The sequence below is a fragment of the Chenopodium album genome, chromosome 18 (genome assembly GCF_948465745.1).
Source record: "Chenopodium album chromosome 18, dcCheAlbu1.1, whole genome shotgun sequence".
NCBI lineage: Eukaryota > Viridiplantae > Streptophyta > Magnoliopsida > Caryophyllales > Amaranthaceae > Chenopodium > Chenopodium album.
The window spans coordinates 8775066-8802106 of NC_137851.1; the positions used below are offsets into that span (position 1 = coordinate 8775066).

A 27041-nucleotide genomic window follows, 5' to 3' on the forward strand; every position below is an offset into this window, starting at 1 on the left:
TGACGGGAATGTATTTCAAATTTAATTAGTACTCCGTAGTCCGTATTACTTATATTCAATGAGTCAATGCATTTAAATCAAAGAAGATGCTAAACTGTGAGAATCAACAATGGTTGTTCATGAGGATAATTATGATTACTATAATCTAGGCCAGGTTGAGGGTTTGTTCTTCTATAACTGCAACAAAAAACCCAAGGCATAACATAGTTACATAGGTATGTTATGTTATAACCATCGGGTATACTATCTTCAGTTATGAATTTTCTTAACACTTTGCGTTTCATCCATTTATTTTCAATTTTTCTTTTTAAATTTCAGATTGTTTTATTTGGTTTGGTAGTTTTACCGTTTGAGTGTATAATAAAAAAACTAGTGTGTGATTCGGATGTTTTATTTTCCGACGGGATTTTACTTTGAGTAATTTAATTTAATAAATTGTTAAATTTTTTAGTATTAGTGATTTGGAATATAGTTTTGCATAGAGAGGAGAATATAAAAGATTAAAAGGTACATAATATAAATCTCTTTTGTTTTTAGTTTGGATGTTTTTTTTTTTTTTTCTATATTTAAATATATTTATATGTGGATGAATAGATCATAAATCATTATTAGCTAAGATGGCAAGATGCTTGGTATTTATTCCATGATATGAGGTTAGGAATTCAAAACACTTTATAAGCTTTATTTTATAAGTATAACTAAATAATTTAATATTATTAGAATCTTTAAAATTTATTAAATACCTGTACATAATCAAATAATGCACACTGGTGATAATTTTTACATCAAAGTGTTGGATATCAGCCAGGGTTTTCTTGTTTGATACTCGCGATCCGTATTCTTCACAACAGACAATTTAATTTGGTTAAATTTAGCTTCAATTTGGAAAATTTATTTCAGTCCAAAAAAAAAATAAAAATAAAAATTGAAGGCATATTTATATACCATGAGTACATTGTTTTTTTGTTTATTAGATTATTGCATCTCATAGAAAACATGCCTAGAATATTCTCCTCCTGTACGTGCGTAAGATATATTTTGTATAAGAATATCTTTATGATATCTTTATATATCTTATTAGTTACTCCCTCCGTCCCTAAATTACATTCCTGTTTGGAAATTTACACGGGAATTAAGGAGAGAAGAATAAGACAAATAACAATAATTAGATAATGCAATGGGAAGTACAAAGATAGAATATTTATTACTCATGACATGTCATCAATCCTTTGCAAAAAAAAAGGACCAATCACATGCTCCTAATTGAAAATTTTTAACCAATCATATTCATTGTAGTTTGGCACAAGGATTATGAGTGAGATTAGGTAAGGATGAGTGAAAAAGCATTAAATATAAAACAAAAAAAGAGAGTTGATTTACTAAAAAAACTTACCAAAGATAGAAAGGAGGAATGTAATTTTGGAATACCAAAAATAGAAAGGAGGAATGTAATTTAGGGACGGAGGGAGTACCTAATATAATTAGGACTATCTATATAACCCTATAAATATTGATCAATGGAAATCACTCTAATTAAAAAGTTTCATATTATCTCACACGTAAGGCGGGTTAGATAATTAAACCAATATCACAATATTTTCATGCTTCTACAAACACGCAAATAATTTTTTTTTTTTTCTAAAAAAATAAAAATAAAGTATACATCGTGAGCGGTGTTTCCTCCATCAGGCAGGGCTTTTGTTTATACGCCTTTGTTAAGACGGAACTATGAAATTGATTTTTTTTCTCCCCGTGTCCATGGCTGTTGCCCCTCTTGCCCTGGCTCATCAAGCGGTGCGGAATGATTGGAGTAGTGGAAAAGAGTATTGATGATTTAATTTGCCCGATGATGTCCTCTCACAAATTTTGACAAGGTTGACATGGAAGGATGGAATAACTTATGTGCATCACACCCTACTCTCGACTTTACAGAGTACACTCCAATTAAGGACAATTTTATACAGGCAGCCGATACAGTTTTAAGGAATTTCAATGGTCTTAAATTAAATAAATTAAGGGTTGATCACTTGACGGCGTTCAATACTTCTGAGTATCCTGTGGATGATTGGTTTTCGCTTGCTTTTAGGAAGGGTGTTTCTGAGATTGAACTAAATTTCAGTGCTTCTTATCCTTTAAATAAGGACAATTGTTGTATTTCTGATCATGTCTTCTTACAAGATCCTGAGAAACACTTTGAGTATTTAACAGATCTTTGCCTAAGGTCAGCAAACGTTTCAGACCAAGTTTTTGACAATATTTAAGCAACTGCTCCTCTCTTGAAAGATTTGAATTGGTGTATAATTGCGGACTAGTAAATGCAAAGTATACAACGGCTCGTCACCTAAAGTTGAAATTACTCAAGCTTTACCATTGTAAGGGCCTAGAAAGAGTGGAACTCAAGGCCCCAAATCTTGTTACATTCAATTATATATTGGATTCGAGAGAATTCTTTGTATCACAGATGCTAAGCAGCTTGCTTCTCTGAGGCTATCAGCTAATCCCCTAGATGACCCAATAAAAAGTGCTATCTTTCCAAGAAGAAAAGACTTCATCACCCAGTTCTCCTCTTATCTTCCTGCTAAAATACTTGTTTGTCTCGGCTCTGATCCTCGAGGGTATTGGTGATTTTGCACAACTTTGTGTATTCAGTAATCTAAAACATCTCACAATGGCTGTTGAGTATCACTGCTGGGTACGAATAGGCTACCAACTAGCTGCTTCCATAATTAGGGTTGCCCCATACTTGGAACTGCTTGTGCTTAACCTTCCGAAAATTGATATTGCCCGATTTAAATTTCCAGCAATAGAATGGGCTTCCATGTCTCTATGTCAACCACACCAAAATCTTAAGGAGGTCGAGTTGCTTGGTTTTAGAGGCGATCAATATATGATAGAATTTATTACCTATCTTATTAATAACGTCGTTTCTCTTCAAAAAATTGGTGTTTATCTATACACTCTCCGCACATTTTCAGGTATCTCGTTTCAAGATGAAGAAGATTTAGTAATACAAGGTTGTGGATGGAGTGAAGATGAAGCTAAGTATTACACGGATTGTGTGATGTCTCTTAGGCAAACATTGCCTCCAAATGTCCTATTGTTGTTTCATGATGAATTAGCTTGAAATTAGAAAGTTAATGTTGGCAAAACTACTAGTACGTAGTACTTGTTTTTAATTTTCACCAATGTTTTTATTAAACCTAGGAGTAGGCATATATATCTCTATTGAACTAATTGGCAAAGAATTACAAATACATATTGACATCACACTAATGCCTTCAATTCTAATGTAAAAGTGAGTTATGGGCTTTTGATCCTTGGGGCTCGGTCAACCGAAGCCCTAAATACGGCCCTTAAAGAATTATCAATATTTAACAGTCTAAATTATACAAGTACTAGTACTATGTACTTCAAATGGTTGGTGCGTAAAGGTTACAACGCCAATTCAATATTCGTTGAGTGAGATTTTACTTTTTTATTACTTTCGCTCACTTTACTAATCGAATTTTCTTTGATCAATCTTAGCTTGTCTTCATTACATTAAGGAGTATCTTTTTTGTGTATCACATTTTACTTTTATATATCTTCATTAAGTTGTATATACTTTTTTTAAAAAAAATAAATAATAATTACAATCGCTACAAAAAGGGTCTTTCCGGTGAGTTTAATTGCATATAATTGTCTATCTAACAAGCTTAGCTCTGCAACACAGTCTATTGCATAATTAACTTCACCGTAATTAAATATGACATGAGATGATAATATAGTGTATAAATCTGCTATTATTACGAGTTTACGATATTATTAATAAGTGTGATAGGTTACAAGCCGAACTATAATATTATTCCTTAAGTGTTGTCGTACAAAGTTTCTCATTCTTTCCTTGACTTACTTAATATATTGGTTGTTACCTTTATCCTTTTTAATTGATACTTATATCATATTACACTCTTTCCCAATAACCAACTTTCGAAACCCTATATATAGAAAGCCTGCAATTATATTTCCATTATGCCCTTTAAAAGAATTTTCCAGCTTTCTATATTTTTTGTAATTCAAAATGGTAAATGAAAGTGAAATAACACAAACACTTCCTATAAATATATATGAAGCCGTACTTAAGGGAGATACAGATAACTTGTTCGATTTGCTAAAAAAAGATGCATTAGTTCTCGACCGATGCTTCGTTGAAAAATCATGCACCTACATGCAATCTCCATTGCATATAGCCGTTGAAATGAATCACTTAGATTTCGTAAAAGAAATTCTAAACCGAAAGCCGAAACTAGCAGAGGTGGTTGATCAAATAAAAAGATCAACACCACTACACATTGCAGCTGCACAAAAAGAGTCGTTAGATATTGTCAAGAAGTTGCTCGAAGTGAAACCGAACATGTGTTTCGTGCACGATCAAGATGGAATGACGCCCCTTCATGTCGCGGCAGTAAATGGTAACACCGAAGTGCTTATAGAGTTTCTCGAGAAGAAGCGTCAGGCTGCTTTGGAACGAACTACGAGAGGTGAAACTATTTTACATTTGTGCGTCAAAAATTGTCAGGTAGACACATTGAAAGCATTGGTCGAAATCGCGTATGATCTTGAGTTGCTTAACTCCCAGGATAGTGATGGCAATACTGTCTTGCACCTTGCTGTGGCTTACAAAGAAACCGAGGTACGTGACATCAAATCTAACACTTCAATTCTCTTTAAATTTTACATATTAAGGTTTACTATTTACGTTAATTTTAGCTTATACTATCATGAATTTGCTCTTGCATTATTTTACATGTACCATATAATCATACAAAACTTTAATCACTAACATCATTAATTTCGTATCAGTGACAATTATGTGTTAGTTTTATAAAGTAAAATAAAGTATAAATGAAACATATGAGGATAGATGGAATTGAAAAGCTATTTTATTAATTGCATTAAATTCAACTGAGTACATGGCTGCTGCTTGTATAAACAAAGCTACATGATAGGAAGCATAACTCCACTAGTATAATAAGAAATTAAACCCACCTAAATATTAAACTCCTAACAAAGTGCTACTTACCAACTAATCTGCTTGATAATAGGAACAGGAAAAAAAAAATGCTAATACTGAAAGTAGTACTATAAACCTTATTTAAAGATCATGATCCACTTAATTATGCTCTTAAAATATCTCAATCCCAATTTAATTGTTTGGAAATTGCATGTAAAATCATGCGAGAACCATTTTTTTAAAGTACCGTGAAAAGGTAAATGTATATTACAAATTTAAAAGTATTATATATATAAAAAATAAAAACGGGTTCAATTCAAATATTGATGTTGAGTAAGAGTACTAACAAATCAACATACTTATTAAGCAAACCCTTGCATTTTTGCCAGCCTTTTATTAAATGTTTATTTGCTGACGATGCAGATGGTAAGATTTCTACTAGAGCAAGGTGACAAGATAGATAAAAATGCTATGAACAAGAAAGACAAAACAATAAGGGATATTTACGACCTGACAAAAATTAGGAAAGATAAAAAAACTGATGAGAATAAATTAAAAATAAGTTGTTGGGAAACTATTTTAAGAAAAATAGGGAGAAAAATAGAGGATGAATCAACAGAAGGTGAAGTAGCAGATAAGGAAATTAAGAAATTACTTAAAGAACACAACACATTACGAGCTGAAAGGGTGCTAAAGCGCACCAAAGACGAAAAATGGTTGGAGGAGCAGAACACAGCTCTAATGGTTGTGGCGTCTTGTATTGCAACCTTGTCTTTCCAAGTCGGAATTAATCCACCTGGAAGTGTTTGGCAAGATAATAGTGATGGTCATGAGGCAGGCACTTCCATAATGTCATACGATAAAGATGTAGGTTTATACAATGTCGTACAAGTTAGCAACACTATTGGACTTATGTCATCTCTAAGTGTCATCCTCCTCCTTATTAGCGGCCTTCCTTGCAAGCGACATTTTGTGTTCATTTTGAGGGTTGCTCTGTGGATTGCTGTAACCGCGAGTGCATCAACTTACTTTTTCACGATAGGGTACCTCACAAATGAGCTTTGGGACAAAGCCGCCTTGGTTGAAGCTATGGAGTATTCCGTCGAGATCTGGCTATGGCTCATGTTAGTGATACTCTTTGGACATGGTTTGCGCTTCATATGGATGTGTCTCGGTCGTAACTTGAGGTTAAGAGTTAATAAAGTTTTGGGAATTGAAGATTTATGTTAGTATGTTTACATCAACGAGTATGTATTCTCTACGACAATCTTAACGAGTCCAATAAGGCATGCTTAATTATTAAATAAAATGCACAATCATATGTATTTTCATATAGATTTCAAATAAAATGTACAATTCGTGTTTGTCAAGGTTTACATAATCTTGAAACCTTAGAGATTTTTTATCCACCTTTTTATTTATTTTTTTTTTTCTTACAAAGATGTATCACTTTCCTGTTTTACCCTGAATCGCCCCATATATTTCTTATATGACCACAAATCCACAATGTAATATATAAGGAGTTGGTAGGTTATCTACTTTTCAAATTTAGTTTGTATCATTTGATGAGATCATCCTAGCTACGAGGAACTTTAAGTTTGCAATCTCCTAAGCTTTTTCAATGCATTACAATCAAAGAAGGTGCTAAAAATGTTAGTAAATCAAAGATATATAGTTGTTAAAGAACCAAGATAGTGGTAACAATGGCAGAGCAATGTCAAGTGGCAGCAACATACATGATAACAATTATAATTACAATAATCTAGGCCATGTTGGAGGTTCTTCCCTGCAACAGAAAACCAATGCATTACACATTTGATTTGGGTTAATTAGCTGATATTAAGAAAATCTCACATGTGAGTAGAATTGTTATCCTTCATTAAACGGATGTAAAACAATAAAAGTAGGGAGAGGGGGAAATGTTGGAATTGTCTTTCCTTACTAGGAGATTGCAAGTCCACCACTTTACAAGACCAAGGAGATTCATAATTTAATTGCATATTTACGGCCTTTCATAACAAAAACTACCGAATTATTTGAGCTATTATAAAACTACTTGCAATATACCATTCATCCTATACTATTCATAAAAATCTTTTGGATGCATTGAGAGTACAATAATTCAATAACTTTTTTAAGGTAACTTTTATTGCACAACTAAAGTTAAGTTTTACTCGTATATAAGATAAATGCACTCCATAATATAGCTATATTTTTTTTAACTTAATGCATGAGGCAAACTTTACATTAAATGAATAATAATTTATTTACTATATCGACTATAAATTTTGTATTAAAATACTTTTAGGCAAACAAAAGTCAATTTGATCATTATTAAATTTCTCAATTTGTTCACTATTATACCATTATTAATAAGTCTTGTGTAAGGCGAGTACGTTAATTTTATTATAAGACGGTCACTTTGAGGGTAACTTAACTATTTTTATGGTAACTTTTAATTTGTCGTTGGTTTGAATTTTATACTTCACATTGATGTGTAATTTCTTATAGATTCATGATTACATACTATAAAAACTAATATGATTAATCTAATAATTTATAAGTTTTTAGTAAGCCTAGTAACTTATGTAGTATAAAAGTTAACTTTAATTATTTGTAAATAATTTTAACTCGTCTTACAATAAATTGACATACACCCGCCTTTTTGGAGAATTTGTGTACCATCATTATCAATATTATTCAAAGTTGAAAATTCTATATCAAAACTCTATATATACATGAGCCTATTATAGCCTTTCCACAAAATATAAATATAAATATAAAAATATAAAAACAAAATAAAATAAAAATCTTATTATAGCCTTCCACCTTATATCAACCCCTTACATTCTTCCTCAAAATTCTTGCTGTAATAAAAGATGGAAACACAACAAGGAGAAAGACTTCAGCTGCTTACAACGAGACTATATGATGCAGCAATTACAGGAGACGTACCATCGTTGCGCAACTTGCTCCAACAAGATCCACTTATCCTCGATCGATGCATCATCGAGAAATCAAGCCGTTTTATGCAATCACCATTACATGTGGCCGTTAACCTCGGGTACTTAGAGTTTATAACTGAGGTAATACATCGAAAGCCCGAATTAGCAGAAGAACTTGATCAACTAAAAAGATGGTCACCACTACACATGGCCTCGGCGAAAGGGTACTTGGAGATAATTAGTGTGTTGTTAGGTGTAAATCCAAACATGTGTTTTGCCCGCGATATAGATGGTAGGAACGCAGTCCATGTTGCGGCTATATACGGTCAAATTCATGTGGTTGAAGTACTTCTTAGGGCCAAGCCAGAGGCTGCGCGAGAGCGGACTACGAGCGGCGAAAGTATTTTGCACTTGTGTATGAAGCATGGTCAGCCAGAAGTCCTTAGATTTTTGGTACAAACAATGGGCGATGGTCAACTGCTTAACTTCAAGGACAGCGATGGCAATACCATTTTACACCTAGCAGTGGCTACAAAACATTATGAGGTACTCCCTCCGTCTCAGAATAGCTGTATTTTTATTTTTGAGTTTGATCAAATTTGTCGCTAACACAAACATCAAGTAACTTAGCTAACTAAAGTCTTAAATTGTGGTTCCTAAGATCTGCGTCGTCTACTGTATATATTATTGCATCATGTGTGACCCTATCTACACCGATAAAATTAATTATTGCATATATGATCACATGAACATGTAAAATCTTCATTTTATTTCGTATTAGTGAATCATTTAGAATTTTTAATTTTTACTAAAATATAATTATAATATTGATAGATAAGTTTAAACTTATACAGAGTATAAAAGTATAACCATTAAAGGTGGTGCAAAATAAACATCTACATAAAAAAAACCGGTTTGTTTACTTGTAGCGAATTCATTAATTATTTTTAATCCAATTTGATTTTATTTAAATGTTTAGTAAGGGGAACATCTTGTTATCATGAAAACGGCAGCTGCCATAGTACATATTCCCCTTCACCCAAAAAAAAAAAAAAAAAAAAAAAAAAAAAAGTTAAAAAACGTCTGAATGACGTGTGCACTAACTTGTTAAGGCTGCCATAGTACATATTCCCCCAATAAATAGTTGCCTCAGTTCCTTGTTAAGGAATAAGTCTGAATGACGTGTGCACTAACTTGTATGAGTTGTATTTGTAATTTTGTATACTCGTTTTGTTTTACTCTTAAAAGTTAAAAAACGACCATGAAAATTCTTTATCTCGACCCACACTAGATATTTGTTTTCTAAGACTCCAAGTAAACACTGGCTAGCACATCTAACAAGTATTGAATAATAAAAATTTGATACATAGATTAAAATAAAAATCAATTTAATTAATTAGCAAATTTTAGAGCAAGTTTAATTTCAAAAAAATTATTTTAGTTCAATGCGGTGTACATATTGAAGTGAATATATACTGATAAGGCATAATCCATCATAATTCAAGTCTTCTATATATATATAAAAATTGCAATACTTATTATACCTAACATAAACTTTGCTCTTTTGACTAACATGTAAAATGTGTAGACTATAAAGCTCTTACTAAAGGAAAAGAGGATGGAGAAAAATGCAATCAACACTAATGGCTTAACTGCAATGGACATGTACTTCCAAACTAAGAGAGATGCTCATGATGGCGGAATTTGGTTAGCTTTAAGGCGCGCCAAGGTGTTAGAGGCAAAAAAATTGTTGAAACCTAAAAAAAGCAGTCGCGATTGGTTAGATAAGCAACATACTGCCCTTATGGTGGTGTCTTCACTTATAGCCACTATGGCTTTCCAAGCCGGAATCAACCCTCCTGGAGGCGTGTGGCAAGATAACGAAAATGGTCATAAGGCAGGTACTTCGATAATGGCACACGTTGAGGAAGGACAACAACATAATCAAGGAATATACGATGCATTCCTCATCTCCAACACAATAGGACTAGTCTCATCTTTGACTGTCATAGTTCTTCTTATAAGTGGACTCCCTTGTATGAGACTTGTCATGGGACTTTTGATGTTAACCATGTGGATCGCGGTAACAGCAACAACCGTGACTTACATAGTCTCTATTTACTTCCTTGGGACCTCCAAAGAGAGCCTAAATTCCTTTAAAGAAGATCTGTTGTTGAGAAAACATCATCTTATTCAAGATACAATAATTATTGCGAGTGTTGCTTGGATATTCTTGCTAGGACTACTCATCCTCGGGCATGTCATTCGTCTATTATATAAATTGATCAAGCAAATATTACGGCTGGTGATAAGAGGAGTTAGACGTTGTACCCTGAGGCCTAGATACCATCCACCAGTTTAACATTTTCACTTGTATATGGAAGATTTATATACCACAAAATTCAACATATTAGTGTACTACATATACTATTGTAAACATATGTTTGTCAATATGATTTTCAGGTTATTTAGCCTTGCATGATATGAAATGCATGCATTGTTATTGTGCTATGAGACTACGAGACCATTATTATGAACTTAACTTTAATACAACTGATTTTTGTGCAAAAATATAGTTTTCTGTCAATGAATTGCTACATTAGATAGACATTTAAAATTTCTCATTTAGCTAGTAGTCGTTTTTCCTCTTTCAATGGTAAAATTAATTGATACTTACGAGTATCGTGACCGTTGTTTAAATTACCACCACAAAGATGTAATACCACCACAACTATGTCAAACATAATTACTGTTGAAACCCATTGTAACCCACTTGTGAGTGTCCCATATTGGAGAAAGAGGAGATGCGATTCTACTTTATAAGGTAGAGGAGTAACTCCTATTATTGCCAATTGATTTTAGTATGGAAGCTCCTAAGCCTAGTTTGTGGACCGAACTCTCTTCCTCCTTGTTCGGATTGCTCAGGCCCATTTCATATTATTTCGAAATTTAACAAGCTCCTATTACTGGAGAAAGAGGAGATGCGATTCTACTTTATAAGGTAGAGGAGTAACTCCTATTATTGTCAATTGATTTTAGTATGGAAGCTCATAAGACTAGTTTGTGGACCGAATTCTCTTCCTCCTTATTCGGGTTGCTCAGGCCCATTTCATATTATTTCGAAATTTAACAATTTTATATAGTCACGTACTCTTTTATTATATCATACATAATGCTTTCAGATCAGATCAATTGCCACTAAAATATCGGTCAATTGGTCTTTTGACTCTTTTCTACATTTTATTACACATAATGTCATTTCAAAATAAACAAGTATGACAAAGATATACTTCAACCTCTATTATACTGGCATTTTATTTTTATCATTTAATTTATTGTACTTCATTTTCATTAGATTATCTTTCAATGCTGCATGTTATATCAATTAGACCAGGTTTATATATATATATATATATATATATATATATATATATATATATATATATATATATATATATATATATATATATATATATATATATATATATATATATATATATATATATATATATATATATATATATATATATACTGGCATTTTATTTTTATCATTTAATTTATTGTACTTCATTTTCATTAGATTATCTTTCAATGCTGCATGTTATATCAATTAGACCAGGTCTATATATATATATATATATATATATATATATATATATATATATATATATATATATATATATATATATATATATATATATATATATATATATATATATCACATTATTTGTATCATTTAAGCTTACTTTTCCACAAGAGGAAGCTTACGTACTTTTCATTTTTCAACAAGAGGACTATCAATTAGTCCATATCCTTGAAAAGTCAACGCTTTATTATCGGTCATTGTTGATTCTTTTGTCTATATGGATAAAATAAATGTTAGTCCGTCACAAAATGATTGGATACAATAAATGAATAACAATAAAAGCCAATATGTAAAAAAAAAATATAAAAATAAAAAATAAAAAACCTAGGTCAATAACGTAAAATACGAATACGGAGTAGAAGAAATTGCGTAAATATTTGGTGAAAGGAGTGAAAAAAAAAATTAAATAAGTTATCATTTAGGTGAAATCTTCTTTTATTAGAGTAGTTTTTAATAAGGTAGTTTTTCATAAAATCTGAAATGTATAAGATAGGTTTTTTTTTCCTCATTTTATTACTTCGTGTTTGACTATTACTACCTCTGTTTCATATTATTTACAACGATTAGACATTTTTCTTCTCTGTTTTATGTCAAATCGTTGCAAATAATATGAAACGGGGGAAGTTTTAGTAATTTAGTATCCTTATTTTAACATCACACAATAAAATAATCTACTTTGATCTCAGACTGCAGTGATATAACTATTTCATACTCCTCTCCCTTTGATCTCTATTTTTTTTTTTTTTTAATTTAATGGTATATTGGTATACCCTTGATTCCTTGAATTATTAAAGTTTCAACATTATATCTTTCACTTTATTGTAAAGCAAACCTACTAAAAGAATATTAATTGGTTAGTCTAATAACTCATTAAAAAGTTGTACACTTCGGGTCTTCGTATTAAAAAGTTATAACGGGATAGTCACAACTTATTAAAAAGTTGTACACTTCGTATCATAAATTCATGATGCATGTATGATGTGCGCTTTCGAGAAAGATTTACAATGTTTCGCTGCAACTCCTGGCCTGGATAACATAATAAGTGACTAATTCCAACGTTAGTCGGACCAGATGTGTAAATTAATGGAAAAATGAAAATTAAAAATCCAACCTTTGCGCGGTGTTTACTTAAAAATCCAACCTTCGTTTAATCTCACAAAAATCCAACATTTATACTCCACCTTCTCCAACAGATCCATTTTACTGGTGACCTGATAAACAAGTTAATTTTTTTTTTATTTTCTCACTTTCCCTTCTCACTCCTCCTCTTTCTCTCTCGTCTCTCCTCAAAAGCTGAAACCACCAACCTCAATCGTATTTCAGCATGCACTACCACCGCCGCCGCCGCTATTCTACCACCACCACTTATCCCACCCAACCCATACCCAGAACCGAAACCACCAACCCCACCTAGGCTCGAAATTCACAAAACAAAGATTATTATGGTTGAATCAGGCAACCAAATCGAAGATTGAATTGAAAAACCCTCAAAATGAAGATGATGAAGTGCGACTTGCGATGGATGGCGGACGAAGATGACGATTTGAGTTCGCTTGGACTGCAATTTCAGGTGGTGCGATTTTGGTTGGAGGTGGTGCGATTTTGGGGGTTGAGCAGGACTGTTTGCCGCTGCAATTGTGCCAATTGTTGTTGGTGGTGGTGGGTAGTAGGCTAGACGGGCTAGGCAAATTGAGGTTGCATTTTTTGTGATTGTTGTGCATGTGATGGAGTGGCGCAGGGGATCGGAGTTGCAGAGGCAGCAATGTTGGCTAGAAATTGGTGGAGGTGATACGTGTTGGGTTTTGCGGGGGAGAAGAGATGGGTTTGCCTGGGTTTCGGTGCACGGTGGACGATGGGCGGTGGGGATAGGGTGGTTAGGGAAGGATCGGAGGGTGGGGCTGGGTTCATTTCTGATTTTTTTTTTTTAATTTTTAATTTTTTTAATTGTTTTTTTTTAATAATTAAAAAAATTAATTGACCTATTAATAGCTAAAACGTGGCATATAACTTACAAAAATCGGTCATCAAAAGGTAATGGATCTTTAGATGAATGTGGGGTATAAAGGTTGGATTTTTGTGGGATTACGCAAAGGTTGGATTTTTTTAGAGAAGACCACGCAAAGGTTGGATTTTTAATTTCCATTTTTCCTAAATTAATTTATCATTCCCTACCATGCGTGAAAAGCCATGCATAATTGCAAACCATACATTTTGCGTACGAAATAAGTATCATGGAATAAGTCATAACGGGAATGACACCTTAAAACTTTCCTTTATAGATTACAACCCTATAAAGTATAAAATATATTCTTGTATCTCAATCACAAGTTTAAACTTTTGGTTGAGTTGAACCTTTAATATGGTATCAGAGTGAGCATGACACAAAGATTAAGGGTTCGAATATCATCTACATGTCCTTTCAAAGTAGAATATTAAGCATTGGATAAGAGGAGAGTTTCATGATGCATCCACACTTCAAGTTCAATAGGCTTACATGTGAGGGTGCGTGATAGTAGAAAGTATAAAACATATTCTTAGGCTTAAACAACAAGTTTGAGCTTTTGGTTGAGTTCTTTGGTCTTCTAACACAACCCAATTAATATTGATATTAATAGTTAAAGAAACATCTCAACTGAAAGTTTCGATGGTTAAGTTCCAAACATATGTTTTCTACGTACACCATCATGCCGGATGCAGTGATGCCCCTCACATAAGAGTCCATTAGGCTTAAAATATGAATAGGCTTGAAATGTGGATGCAGCTTGATCCTTTCCTTATTAAGCTAGAACGAAATAAATTCCATTTGATGGAGAGGAGGATGAAATTTAAACTTATGACCTTTATGCATGTCATGTTAGGTCGTTAGCTATGCCTATTACAGCTCTTTTTAACTGAATTGCTTTAAAGTTCTAATACCTTGTTATAGGGCCATGTCATCAAAATTTCAAGCTAATAGTTGAGGACCCTCATTGCATTTTTTTTTTCTTTTTTTTTTTTTGGGCTAGAAAAGCACAAAAGATTATGGTGAATAAAGTTCTCACCGTCTGATGTCTACCACTATTTTCAATTTTGATTGACTGGTATTAAACTTAATTAAAAATTTTATTTAAAAAAACCCCATAATTAACCATGAGAATAAATAAGAAAGTTTTAAAAAACAAAAAATATTTTTTAATAAGTTTGATCATCAAAAAAATCAACCAATCAAAATTGAGTGTAGGAATATTCATTATTAGATCTTACACCAAAGAAATGCACAAATATTATTAGAATACCACTTTAATTTCATATTAATCATAACTGTTTGACTTTTATACTATTTATATTACGATTAGAGTATTTTTGTTTAATGGTGTATTGGAGTACCTTCAAACTATTTAATTTTCAAACATTATATCTTTCACTTTATTGTAAACGAAACGCACCTACTAAGTCTCAAAGGTTATTAATAATTGGTTAGTCTGACTTTACTTTTCCACAGGTCTAATTTAAGAAGACTAACCTTAATTGATTCAATATTCTTGAATCGTCATTCGTCAACGTTTACTAGCTGGATACCAAAATTAAGCAACTTCCATTGTTGAAGTTCACTACACTTTGAAATCTTTGTACGTATAAACTTTGACCGTAAAAATTTTACAGTAACATTTATCAAAGCATCATCGTATGAGGACTTTAATAGATTCCTCTTGACATTTAATTCAAAATATCAAAAAGAAAATTTACACATACAAATTGGAAGATAATAATGGCTAAAAATGTAGTTTGATGTTCATGAATATCGTAATTAATTGTATAAAAGTTTCCAAAAATGGAGAAAATAGATATTTACTCTAAGTTGTATACACTCCCTCCTATATTAATTTAATTTTGTACTTTAGTAAAGTTTCCAAAAATGGATAAAATAGTTATTCACAGTAAAGATGAATCAGTGTGTTTCTGGTGCGGCTGGCCGCACCATGCGGCAAGGTGTCAAATCAGCAAATGACAAAGTAACCTCACCAACCTAGTAACCCCTCCAACCAAGTAACCCCTGACCGGACCAAGTAACCCCTGATCGCAACTAGTAACCCATTAAGTAACCCATCTAGTAACCCCTTAAGTAACCCTTCCGACTTAGTATTCCCTGACCGGACCAAGTATTCTTTCTATCTGTGCGTCCATATTTTGTGTGGTTTATAGGAAGGATTTGGAATTGATACAATAAAAATTTGCTTGCAATTGTCTTGGGTAAGAAATTTAGAATGTTACATCAATGAATATAGTAGTAGACATTTTTACTTCTTATATTTTTCTTGGAAGCTCACTTCATCACTGTCTCCTTTTTCTATCATAAATTTTCAATTCAAATAGGGAACCTTTTTTTCTAGCAAGGGTTGACCAATCAAATACGGCACAAGACTACTTCTCTCTCCTTTATTTATAATGCGTGGTTGGTGCACAAGGATGCACCATGCACATGGTATATGGTGCATCCGGAAAAACATTAGGTATATTTAAAATAACATGGGCGAAAAAAGAACATTATAGACATTTATACAGAATGCGAGCATAATATGCTCTTTGAGTTTGATTATTATGATATTTGAGTTTGAATTATATGCTCTTTACATTGTACATTATGTTCTTTAATGTATGTACATTAAAAAAAATTTGAATTCAACCACCTGATTAACCATGAAAAAAAAAACATGTTCTTTAATATAGGAAATTTTGTGAAAAACTACCTATTATAGTCCAGAATTTGTGAGAAACTACCTATTAAAAAAAATATTGTAATTGACTACCTAATTTTTGAAAAATGTTGTAATTTACTACCTTAGGCCGGAATATGAAGTTATACCAAAATTCTCCGGTATTGACTTGGTCATGTGACCATCACGTGACACTTAATGACCCCTTTCTTTCCCAAATCAACGTGACCAAGTCAACGCCGGACAATTTTGGTCAAACTTCATATTTCGGCCTAAGGTAGTAAATTACAACATTTTTCAAAAATTAGGTAGTCAATTACAACATTTTTTTTAATAGGTAGTTTCTTGCAAATTCTGTAATATAATAGGTAGTTTTTCACAAAATTTCCTTTAATATATTATAATGTTCTTTTTGTAAACACTTTATAGTCCTGATCATACTTAGCCCGACCCGATTTTAGGCAAATTTTTTCGGCCTAAAATTGGATTGGGCCCGGCCCGGCTCGATTTTTTTTTTTGCTAGGGGTTTGAGAATGTGTTTTTATGCTTTTTTTTAGTTGTTTTTTTGGCCTAGCCCGAAAATGGCCTAAAAACCCGCACGATCCGGCCATTTTTGGTGGTTTGGGCACAAAAATTCCGACCCGACCTGCCCCATTAAGTGGGCTAATTTTTAATCTCGACCCGGCCCGAACCCGGCTCGATCTGCTCAATGATCCCCTTTAAGACATTATTTTCTTTGTAATGTCATGTCCTTTGTTAGACACAAACATGTTCTTTTGTCAAACATAGGGTTTTTTTTTTAAAACACATTCAACCTCCTGAGTAACCATAAAAAGAACATATTCTTTTTGTATAGACTTTTATGTTCTTTGTAATGTTATGTTCTTTGTCAAACATAAACATGTTTTTTTTTGTCAAACACACGTATATTCTTTTTCAAACACTAGTATGTTCTTTTTTTTCGTCCATATTCTTTAAAATATACCTAATATTCTTTCCGGGTGCACCATGCGCATGGTGCACCCGGGTGCACTATACTATTTTCACTTTATTTATTATTATTTTATTTTATTATTACTAGGAATTTTTTTATGTAGGAAAAATTGATTTAACGATAAGACTTGTTTGGGATCATGAGTTCATGACAGAGATCAATTCAACATTATCTTGTTTCCAATTACAAGACATTTATCCAATTATTATAAATTTATGATAGCTCTAGATAACTGCCCCTTGTCAAAGTAAGATTATACTCCATATCAAATAATTAATAAGATTATACTCCATATCAAATAATTAAGTGAATAACCATGTAAAAGAGGTTATCTGTTAATGTCAAAACGCTTCCACAACTAACTTGGTTGTCTTCATTAGAATTTTATTTGATCCAATTAATTTCTTATCTTAGTTTACTTTCTCTTGTATACATTACATTTTTAATTTAAAAAATATTACATCAAATAAAAAGTGAAAATAGTATTGTACACCCAAGTGTACTATGTGCATGGTGCACCCAGAACGCGGAAAGAACATACTGTTATTCGACAAAGAACACCCGTGTATGACAAAGAACATACTTATAGTAGATAAAGAACATGCCTATATATGTTTGATAATATGTTCTTCTATACTTATGTTCTTTAACATATACCGATTAAACATGTTTTTTGGATTTCAATAATACAAAATATGTTCTTTGAATTTGGCTCGTATGTTTTTCAAAGTAATGAGTGACGCACAAATTATAATTTTTTTTATTTATTATCATATATAACTTTTTTTTATTATCGTATATTCTTTGAGTTTGATCAATGTGTTCTTTGAGTATGAATTATATTTTCTTTACATTATAACTTTATTTTTTTAAAATATGTTATTTTAAATTTTGAAATTTGAAATTTAATTTGAAAATGAAATCTTGAGTATTTTTAGTTGAAAGTAATTTTATAGAGAGAACACTAAAATTATTATGAAAAGTTGAATTTTTGGAAAGAGAGAAAACTATCTATTTTTGGGGAAATGATACCTTTGGTAAAGATTTTTTCCGTTTATGGATAATTTTTCATGAAGTTTTAATAAAGTTTTTATCATGTTCTTTTTGTAATGTATTTATGTTCTTTAGTAATGCATTTTCTTTGTTAAACACAAACATGTTTTTTTTCAAACACCCAAATGTTCTTTTTCAAACACCTAATGTTTTTTCCGCCTTTTTTTTTTGTTTAACCGGGTGCACCATGCTCATGGTGTACCCGGGTGCACAAACCAGGCATTAACAATGGCTAGCTATATAAAAAATTTCAAAAATTATATTTGCATTGTAGATATTAGAAGACTAATCATGTTCATATTATAAAAATGTGAAAAAATTCTTATATAATGTGAAAAAATTAGCCAGTCATATCATTTATCATTAAAGTAATACTTCTTCCGTTTCTTTTTAGTTGCATCGCTTTTCTAAATTGGAAGTTTTAAATTAGTTGATCACTTTTCTTTTTAGTTAATAATAAATTCTCCCTATCTCTCTCCTATTATATTAGTCTATTTTTTTTTATTCTTTTTATCTCTCTCATCTTCAAAAATTGTCTATAACTCCGCAATTTAAAAAGTAATGCAACTAAAAATACGGAAGATGTATGATAGCCATATTTTTCAAACAACCGTTTTAAAAACATTATTCAATTTTGTATTGAGAAGAAAAAGTGAATATTTAAAAACTGTAGTAAGATTGCACATAAATATCAAAGTGTAAGGACTAGGACAGAAGTAGGGCGGAGCTAGTAAGCGTTGACGCTTGAAAAATAGAGTGAACGGTAGTTATCTTGTTGAAAATTAAACATATACACTAACCAATTAATTAATAACCGTGTAGAGGACTTCAGGAAAAAAAAATACAAAAATATGGTTGACCTAGTAAGCGTTTGACGCTTAAAAGACTGGATTAAATGGTTTTTCTCTTGTAAAATAGGACAAATTGTTAGGAATGAACTATTCGCTTAATAAGTCAATTTATGCACAAATACGGAGTACTCGCTAAAAAGTTTTATAAAATAAACAACCCCTTAAATTTAAATAGTTCGGGTAGCACTATCCTTTTTCATATTTCGGCAACAATTTCCGGCAAGTGGGGCCCATTTGTTATTTTTTCTCCAATAAAACATTTTCGCCTTCATAATTTCATATATATTAACTAATCATCCTCTTCTTTGCAAAAACTCAATCTAAAATACCAAATCTTTGTGAAAATCACTAATTGAAGAAGGAAAATCGATTTGGTTTTCACAAAGATTTGGTTTTTTTTTTAGATTGACTTGTTGCAAAGAAGATGATAGTTGTCTAATATATACGAGGATGAAGATTTTTTTGGAGGAAAAATAACAAATTGACGCCACTCGTAGAAATTAGTTGCCGGAAAATGAAAAAGATTAGTGCTACCCAAACTTTTTAAATTTGAGGGTAGTTTCTTTTATAAAACTTTTTAACAAGTAGCTGTTCACAAATTAACATATTAAGCGAGTAGTTCCTAACAATATTTCCTATGAAAAATAGAATTTATAGATCAGGTTAACCAAAAGTTTTCATTCCCCTATGGCTCTATACATATCTCAATATATTTAGGTATATAAGTGAATATAAAGTAAAGCGGAGTATAATGGAATTGGATTGTGTTATGAGATAATTAGTATTATCGGAATATGTATGTGCAATATATTTTTTGTATTAATACTATTAGGAGAATAACATAGTTAAGATTTTTTTATACGAAGATATTATTTAGTGAATATATCTCAGCATATCTTGTAAAAAGATAAATTCCTATCTTACGAGCTTATGTTTTATATAAGTACTCTACCTACCCGTTGGTTAATAATAATAATAAAGACATTATATTATATTATACCTTTCCCACAAATTTGTCAATCCTGAAAACGTTCACCAAATTTCACCCCTGCCACTTGGTTAGAAAATGCAGTGGATAACCTAGCAACTTTTCGGTGCAGCAGGCCACACTGTGTGACAAGGGTTACCTGAGTTATTTTGTTAGTGGTTACCCGAGTTATTCAATCAGGTGTTACTCGAGTCACTCGGTCATGGGTTACTTGAGAGGTCCAGACAGGGGTTACTCATGGGATTCACTCGGTCAAGGGGTACTTGAAGGGTTACTCGGTCAGAGGTTACTCGAGTTACTCGGTCAAGGGTTACTCGAGTTACTCGGTCAAGTGTTACTCGAGTTACTCGGTCAAGGGTTACTCGGTCATGGGTTACTTGAGTTACTCGGTCATGGGTTATTAAGGAGTTTGGTCAGGGGTTACTCGAGTAATTCGGTCAGGGCTTACTTAAGGATTTCGGTCGGGGGTTACTTGAGGGTTTAGTCAGGGATTACTCGGTCAGGGGTTACTCAAGGGGTTCGGTCATGGATTACTCGAGGGGTTACTCGGTCAGGGGTTTGAGGGATTATTCGGTCATGCGGTCAAGAGTAACTCAACTAACCCCTAACCAGATAACTCGAGTAACCCTGACAACTCAAGTAACCCGTGACCCAATAACTCGAGTAACCTTGGCAACTCGAGTGACCCCGTCAACTCGAGTAACCTTTAGCCAAAAATATGTAGATATATATATATTTTAACACTTCCGCATGTTGATGCTCTTTCCTTGGTAATGTTTGTTGGTGATGACTTGATATAATTACATCATGCGTGGCTTTTGTGACTCTTGATTAAGTTGCTTGTGATTTGTGCAGTTGTGCTCCTTGCTCCAATATAATCATGCAAGGTGATTTATTTTATGTGAGTTAGTGTTGTTGACGAGCTGAAAACAAGAGACCTGTGAGTTTTTATTTTTATTTTTTTAAGGAAATTTTAGAAAATAACACCAGAAAAAAAACACAAATTTTGATTATAACACCATAAAATTTAAAATTTTTATCATAATACCACAAAAAAACCAAAAAAATTTGATTTCACCACCACATACTAACGCCATCAAAAAACCGTTAGTGGCCCCACATAGTATACGTGTCAGTTATGTATTGGATTAAAAAAAATAAAATAAAAATACAAAAAAGAAACCCCTAAAATCCTAACCCAGCCACCGTTCTCACCATCGGCGTCGGTTCCTCCCGCCCACCGCCGCTGCTAATTCCCCGAACTGACCACCCACAACCGACCACATGAACAACCCTACACTACCGACGACGCACCACCCTAAACCTTAAACGACATACCCAGCCCAGCCCCGATTTAATTCAATTTCTAGAAACGGGTCAGGGTGGTTAGGGTTCAATTGAGGGCGGTTTTTGGGTTGGTGTGGGTTGGGGTTTCAATGACGGATCTGGGTAGGGTAGAGAATTTCGGCAACGATGATGGTGTGGGAGAAGAATTCGGCGACGTGGTGGTTTTTGGGTTGTGTGGGAGAGGAATTTGGCGGCGACGTGGGTGGTTTTTGGGTTGGTGTGGGAGAGGATTTCTCGGACGTGGGTGGTTTTCGGGGAGGGGGAAGGTGAAATTCGGCAGCGTGAGGTAGTTTCGCCGATTTTAGTATGGGAGATGGCTGCCGACGACCTGGGTTATGGTGTCGGCGGCTGAGGCAAGGTGGCTCCGGTGGTGGGGTTGGCTGGGTTAGGGATTTTCTTTTTTTTTTTTAATTTTTTTTTTCTTTTTATTAATTCAATTTTTTAAACCTATAGGCTATTGACACGTGACAAATTATGGGCCCCACTAACGGATTCCATCCAAGAATCCGTTAAGTGGTGGTGAAATCAAATTTGTGAGTTTTTTTTGTGGTGTTATAATAAATGTTTTTTTTTTTTTTTTTTTTTTTTTGGTGTTATAATCAAAATTTATGTTTTTTTTGTGGTGTTATTTTCTAAAATTTCCTTTTTTTTTAAAAAAATAAGCTTTTGAGATAAGATATTTTGGTTCTCCTTGTATTGTGAGACAGAAGATATTGATTCTCCTTGTATCATGAGACATGACTTATATCGGTTTTCCTTGTGCCGTGAGACAAAGGTTTTAATTGATTTGAGTGTGGTACATTTTGGCCTTTTAAAAATATATGAAAAATTGACTAACCATATATAACACACCGTCATGTTATGGTGTCTCTTTTTTTTTTTTTTTTTTTTTTTTTTTTTTTTTTTTTTTAAGGAGTGACGCAGTAGAATCATTCTTAAAAATTTAGATAGAATAAGATTGATATAATATAATTAGTTGAATAGAGCATATATAATAATATAACTTAATTTCATATAGAAAATTTGACAGATTTAATGCAAAGCATAACACTAACGCAAGCCTCACCCTTTGCTGGCTTTATACAACGATTTACAAGCAGATTCAAATGTTCACATACTACACACAAAGAAAATGCTCTCATTGCTGTGCAAACACATACATAATTGGAAATCTAAACATGAATACAGAAATGTTACTAGTTCTTACGACAACCATTAAACTGGTGGGGGTCTTGTGCTCCTTCTTTTGCTCGTATTCCACAAATTTTTCGTTGCTTGTACCAAATTTTTGATGAGCTTGATTATGGTGCGCATAAAATGTGCAAGGACCAAAATTACTAAAAAGCTGACCCAAACAATAAGAGATATATTTAATACATTAATAACTGGTTCGTATTTCTTTGGGTCCAGGTCGTTTGTTGGTGTATTGCTTCAAATTAGTCAAATAAATTAGTTATAGTTTGTAGTTGTGGGTTTAAACGTGACTAGAAATTAGGAGTTAATGATGAGTAGTGTTGAGTTGTATCCGTTAGTGGAGTATAGTTAGACATTTTGTTGATCATGTGATCATGCCTCCCCTTATATAGCTTTAGGTTGTTATTTTCGTTGGCTATTTATAATGCCTTATATTACAGTGAATTTGTGTAGAGAAATGAATGCAATTTATGAAATATTTATCTCTTATCTCTCTTTTTAGTTTCTACATCGTTTTGATTATTATGGGTATTTAAAAGAAGATCACCAACATTTGCTTGAAAGATTATTGAGATAGAGTAAGTCAATGCTGTTGCTAGTACGGCAATCCACATGGTTATCATCAAAACGCCCACAAGAAGTCACTTTCAAGGAAGGCCGCTTATAAGGAGAAGAATGACAAACAGAGATGAAAACAGTCCGATTGTGTTATAAATTAGCAATTTATTATATCTCCTACTATCCTTGTCTTGCATTATGGAAATACCTGCTTTGTAATGGTGTTCATTATCATCCTGTTGCCAAACACCTCCTGGAGTATTGATTCCGGTTTGAAAAGCCATTGTTGCAATCAGGGAAGCTACCACCATTAGAGCATTACGCTGCTTCTCTAACCAATCTCGGTGTCTATTTACTGTATCCTTTCTTCTTGATGCTTTGGCACGCTTAAGGGATTTCTAAATCTTAATATCAACCTCTTCTTTCGTACTTCGACTACAAAGATCCATTGCTGTAAAGCCATTTCTATCGATAGCATTTTTATCCATCTTTGTTTTTAGTAAGATTTCTACTACCTGCATGCATAACAATGAGAAAACATAAGAGAGGCATGTTAGCATTCTTGTGCAATCAAACTCTCTCTCTTTTTTTTTATTTTATTTTTTTTAATGTCCCTAGTTAGAATCTTAAGACTGACTCTCACTGTGTTTTTTTAGGTGTTAAACTTTGAGCAAACACACATGTCGAGACAAGATTTTTTGACTGAAATTTTATCTAATTATATGGTAGAAAAATTAATATTATAAAAGTATACAGTGTAACGAATCCAACAATGTATTATACATTTATACAATAACATTTATCTTTGTATTTAATTAGTAAAATAATCACGTCAAACCATTATGTGAATATTTAAAAAAGTCAAAGTGTAATACTTATTAAAACAAGGAGGAAGTATTCACTACGAGTATTTAAAGATTTGCGTGTCACTACGAGTATATAAACATTTATAGCTTGTTGAATCCAGTTCGGGTCCAATATGACTCAGGTGCAAACCTATATTTTAGGAGGTGGATCCGAACCTAAATTTGTTCGATCTAAAACAATCAAAACTACATTTAGATCCACCATGTATAAAAGTCGAAAAGGGTCATAAAGGATGTGGAAATAATTATAATCTTCAATTTTCAAATTTTCATTCCTTGTATATTATTATAAATCAATCTAGATCGGGGTAGATAGAAACTTTTTTTTTTTTTTAGATTTATACTACTTCCGTTAAATATTAATTGCAATTTTAGGCTATTATTTGAGAGACATATATAAAATATTCCAAAATTGCAACTATTATTTAACGGAGGTAGTAGAGCAGATTTGGGGCTGTAATAATTGTAATTATTATACCTAACTATATAAGAGCAAATAGACCGCTCTAATGACCTAGATTCATTGGGTCTAAAATTTTTGGATCCAAATCTAGAATTGGCTCTTGAACTCCTTTTCCTCCATATTCTCAACAATTGAGGTAAGAGTGTCATATTTTAGTAATACATAATAAAAACGTTAAGAGTCAAGTATGTGCATGCAGAGGGGCACATTCGACTGGGGCCATTCGAAGCCCGGCCCTGGTACATTATTGTAATTTATTAGCTATTAAACTTAATAATGTTATTTTACTTATAAAATATTGGGACATAGTAATTAGTTTTGAGCGAGAGGTAAAATATGCATATCTTATCCCCTTTAATATTTTTTGTCAAGATTCGCCATGTGCATGTATTAATATATATACATAGTCAAACTAGAATACTAGGTTCCTAAACGGAAACACTTGGAGTACATGCTTTTCAACATTATTTTGCTTTAACAAAGGTCAAAATAGCCTTAAGTTTTTTTTTTATTTTTTTTTTTATTTTTTTTTTTTTTTTTTTTTGAAGGAAAAAAAAAATGATGCAATGATAAACAGAACAAAGTACAAGGAATTTACGAGTACCCCATGTTGTTTAGCAGCCACTGCTAAGTGTAAGACGGTATTGTCACCACTGTCCTTGGAGTTGAGCAGTTTATCATTATCTGTGAAAGCTATCAAATACTTAAGAGCCTCGGGCCGATTGTGTTTGACACACAAGTGAAAAACAGTTTCGCCGGCATTAGTGAGCTGCAAAGCTGTCTGTGGCTTTGCCCGAAGAAGCACAGCAAGAACACCAGTATGTCCATATATGGCGGAAATATGGACTGCGTTCCTACCATCAATGTCACGGGCAAAACACATTTCAGGATTTGCTTCTAACAACACACTGACTATCTCCAAGTGCCCTTTCGCCGAGGCCATGTGTAGTGGTGACCGTCGTTTTGATTGATCGAGCTCTTCTGCTATGTCTGGCTTGTGTTGTAGAATCATTTGCACAAATCCTATGTGACCAGCATTTGCGGATACATGTAATGGAGAGCAACCATATTGAGCCATGCACCGGTTGCGATCTAGGATGTGTGGATCTTCTTGGAGCAAAGCGTTCAACAATGTTACTTCTCCTTCGAGTGCTGCATCTTGTAATCGTATATCACGATTAGCTGCTTCATTAAATGGAGATACATTGTCTGTTAACTTTTTAGTCATGTTATATATAGAGATGGCAATGGATCGGATTCGGATCGGGTGGAGCTTCACCCGCATCCATCCATTATTCTAATCGCTCCATCCACATCCATCCGTCACCCGCTTCACCCATCATCCATATCCGTCCGTCCATCATCCGCGGATGAAACGGGTGGAGCGGATGACTAATGGATGAGTATTAAAGTGAAAAAAAACCCACATAAACTCTAATTTTCGGTTATTTATACAATAATTTTTTTTATTTTATTAATAAAAAAGGAAACAATAACAACGTATTGTTTGAAAAATTAATTTGTAACAAAAAAAACAAGTAATTTCTTGCACATTTCATATTTCATTATTAAAATTCTTAGATTAAAAATTTAATATATGTTAAATGGGTGGGTGGATGGTTAACGGGTGAAAAAAGTATCATCCATATCCGATCCGATCCATCACCCGCTTCATCCGTCACCCGCTTCTCATCCATTTAATTCGGGTTTTCGTCCATTTATTTAAAGCGGGTGGAGCGGGTTAGCGGATATCCACTTAATATTGCCATCCCTAGTTATATAGTAACTTTGTTTGGTTTTTTGGAAGGCTAAGGGGTTGAAATTTTACAATGAGCCTGAAGAGATGAATTATGTTGAAATTTATGAATATGTACATATATTAAACACTCAAGTTGTAAGATAGTTGTCCCTATCTCTACAACCTTGTACTCATCCACCATCATCTACACCACCCTTTTTTCTTTTTCTTTATTTTTTTTTTTTTTGGAAACCCCACCCTTAGTTTCTTATAACATTTATTGCTTTGTAAATTAGTTTCTTATAACATCTAAGTTTTATTAGTGCATCTAGGCGCATAGGGCCTACGTATTTGACATGCACATAGGAGGGCAATCTGGGATTCGATGGTACATTTTCAATCTCTTAATGGTATAGTACTACATTTTTGTGTACTATTATACATATATAATGTACCATTAAAGAATAAGTTGTCTGGATAGTACTTTTAGTTTACTATTATGCATGTAGTGGTACTTTTTATCATCATATTTTCCACCCCTAAATTCCCATTATTTACAAAAATGACATCCTATTTGCATGTCTAATACATACATATAGTTTATGTGCCAAGAGTTTTCCAAATTTTATAAGGTGGTTTCTTATAACATTTTTCTAAAAGGTAGTTTTTCACAAATACTGTAATGTGTAAGGTAGTTCTTCACAAAAAAAT

General features: G+C 32.8%; 3 protein-coding genes across 3 annotated transcripts; 2 read left to right on the plus strand and 1 right to left on the minus strand.

Annotated features, from left to right (window-relative positions):
* Positions 1-4032: 4032 nt before the first annotated feature.
* On the plus strand, positions 4033-6590 carry LOC145592994 (uncharacterized). Its single transcript, XM_081649509.1, has 2 exons — positions 4033-4672; positions 5417-6590. The coding sequence occupies exons 1-2, from the start codon at positions 4061-4063 to the stop codon at positions 6221-6223; spliced, it is 1419 nt and encodes a 472-aa protein (XP_081505635.1). The 5' UTR covers positions 4033-4060; the 3' UTR covers positions 6224-6590.
* Positions 6591-7872: 1282 nt separating this feature from the next.
* LOC145591738 (uncharacterized) lies at positions 7873-10300 on the plus strand. Its single transcript, XM_081648242.1, has 2 exons — positions 7873-8484; positions 9527-10300. Exons 1-2 carry the CDS (start codon positions 7873-7875, stop codon positions 10298-10300), a joined length of 1386 nt encoding a protein of 461 aa, XP_081504368.1.
* A 13361-nt stretch (positions 10301-23661) lies between these two features.
* On the minus strand, positions 23662-25820 carry LOC145591739 (uncharacterized). Its single transcript, XM_081648243.1, has 2 exons — positions 25197-25820; positions 23662-23778 (listed from the first exon to the last, which is right to left on the minus strand). Exons 1-2 carry the CDS (start codon positions 25818-25820, stop codon positions 23662-23664), a joined length of 741 nt encoding a protein of 246 aa, XP_081504369.1.
* Positions 25821-27041: the final 1221 nt, after the last annotated feature.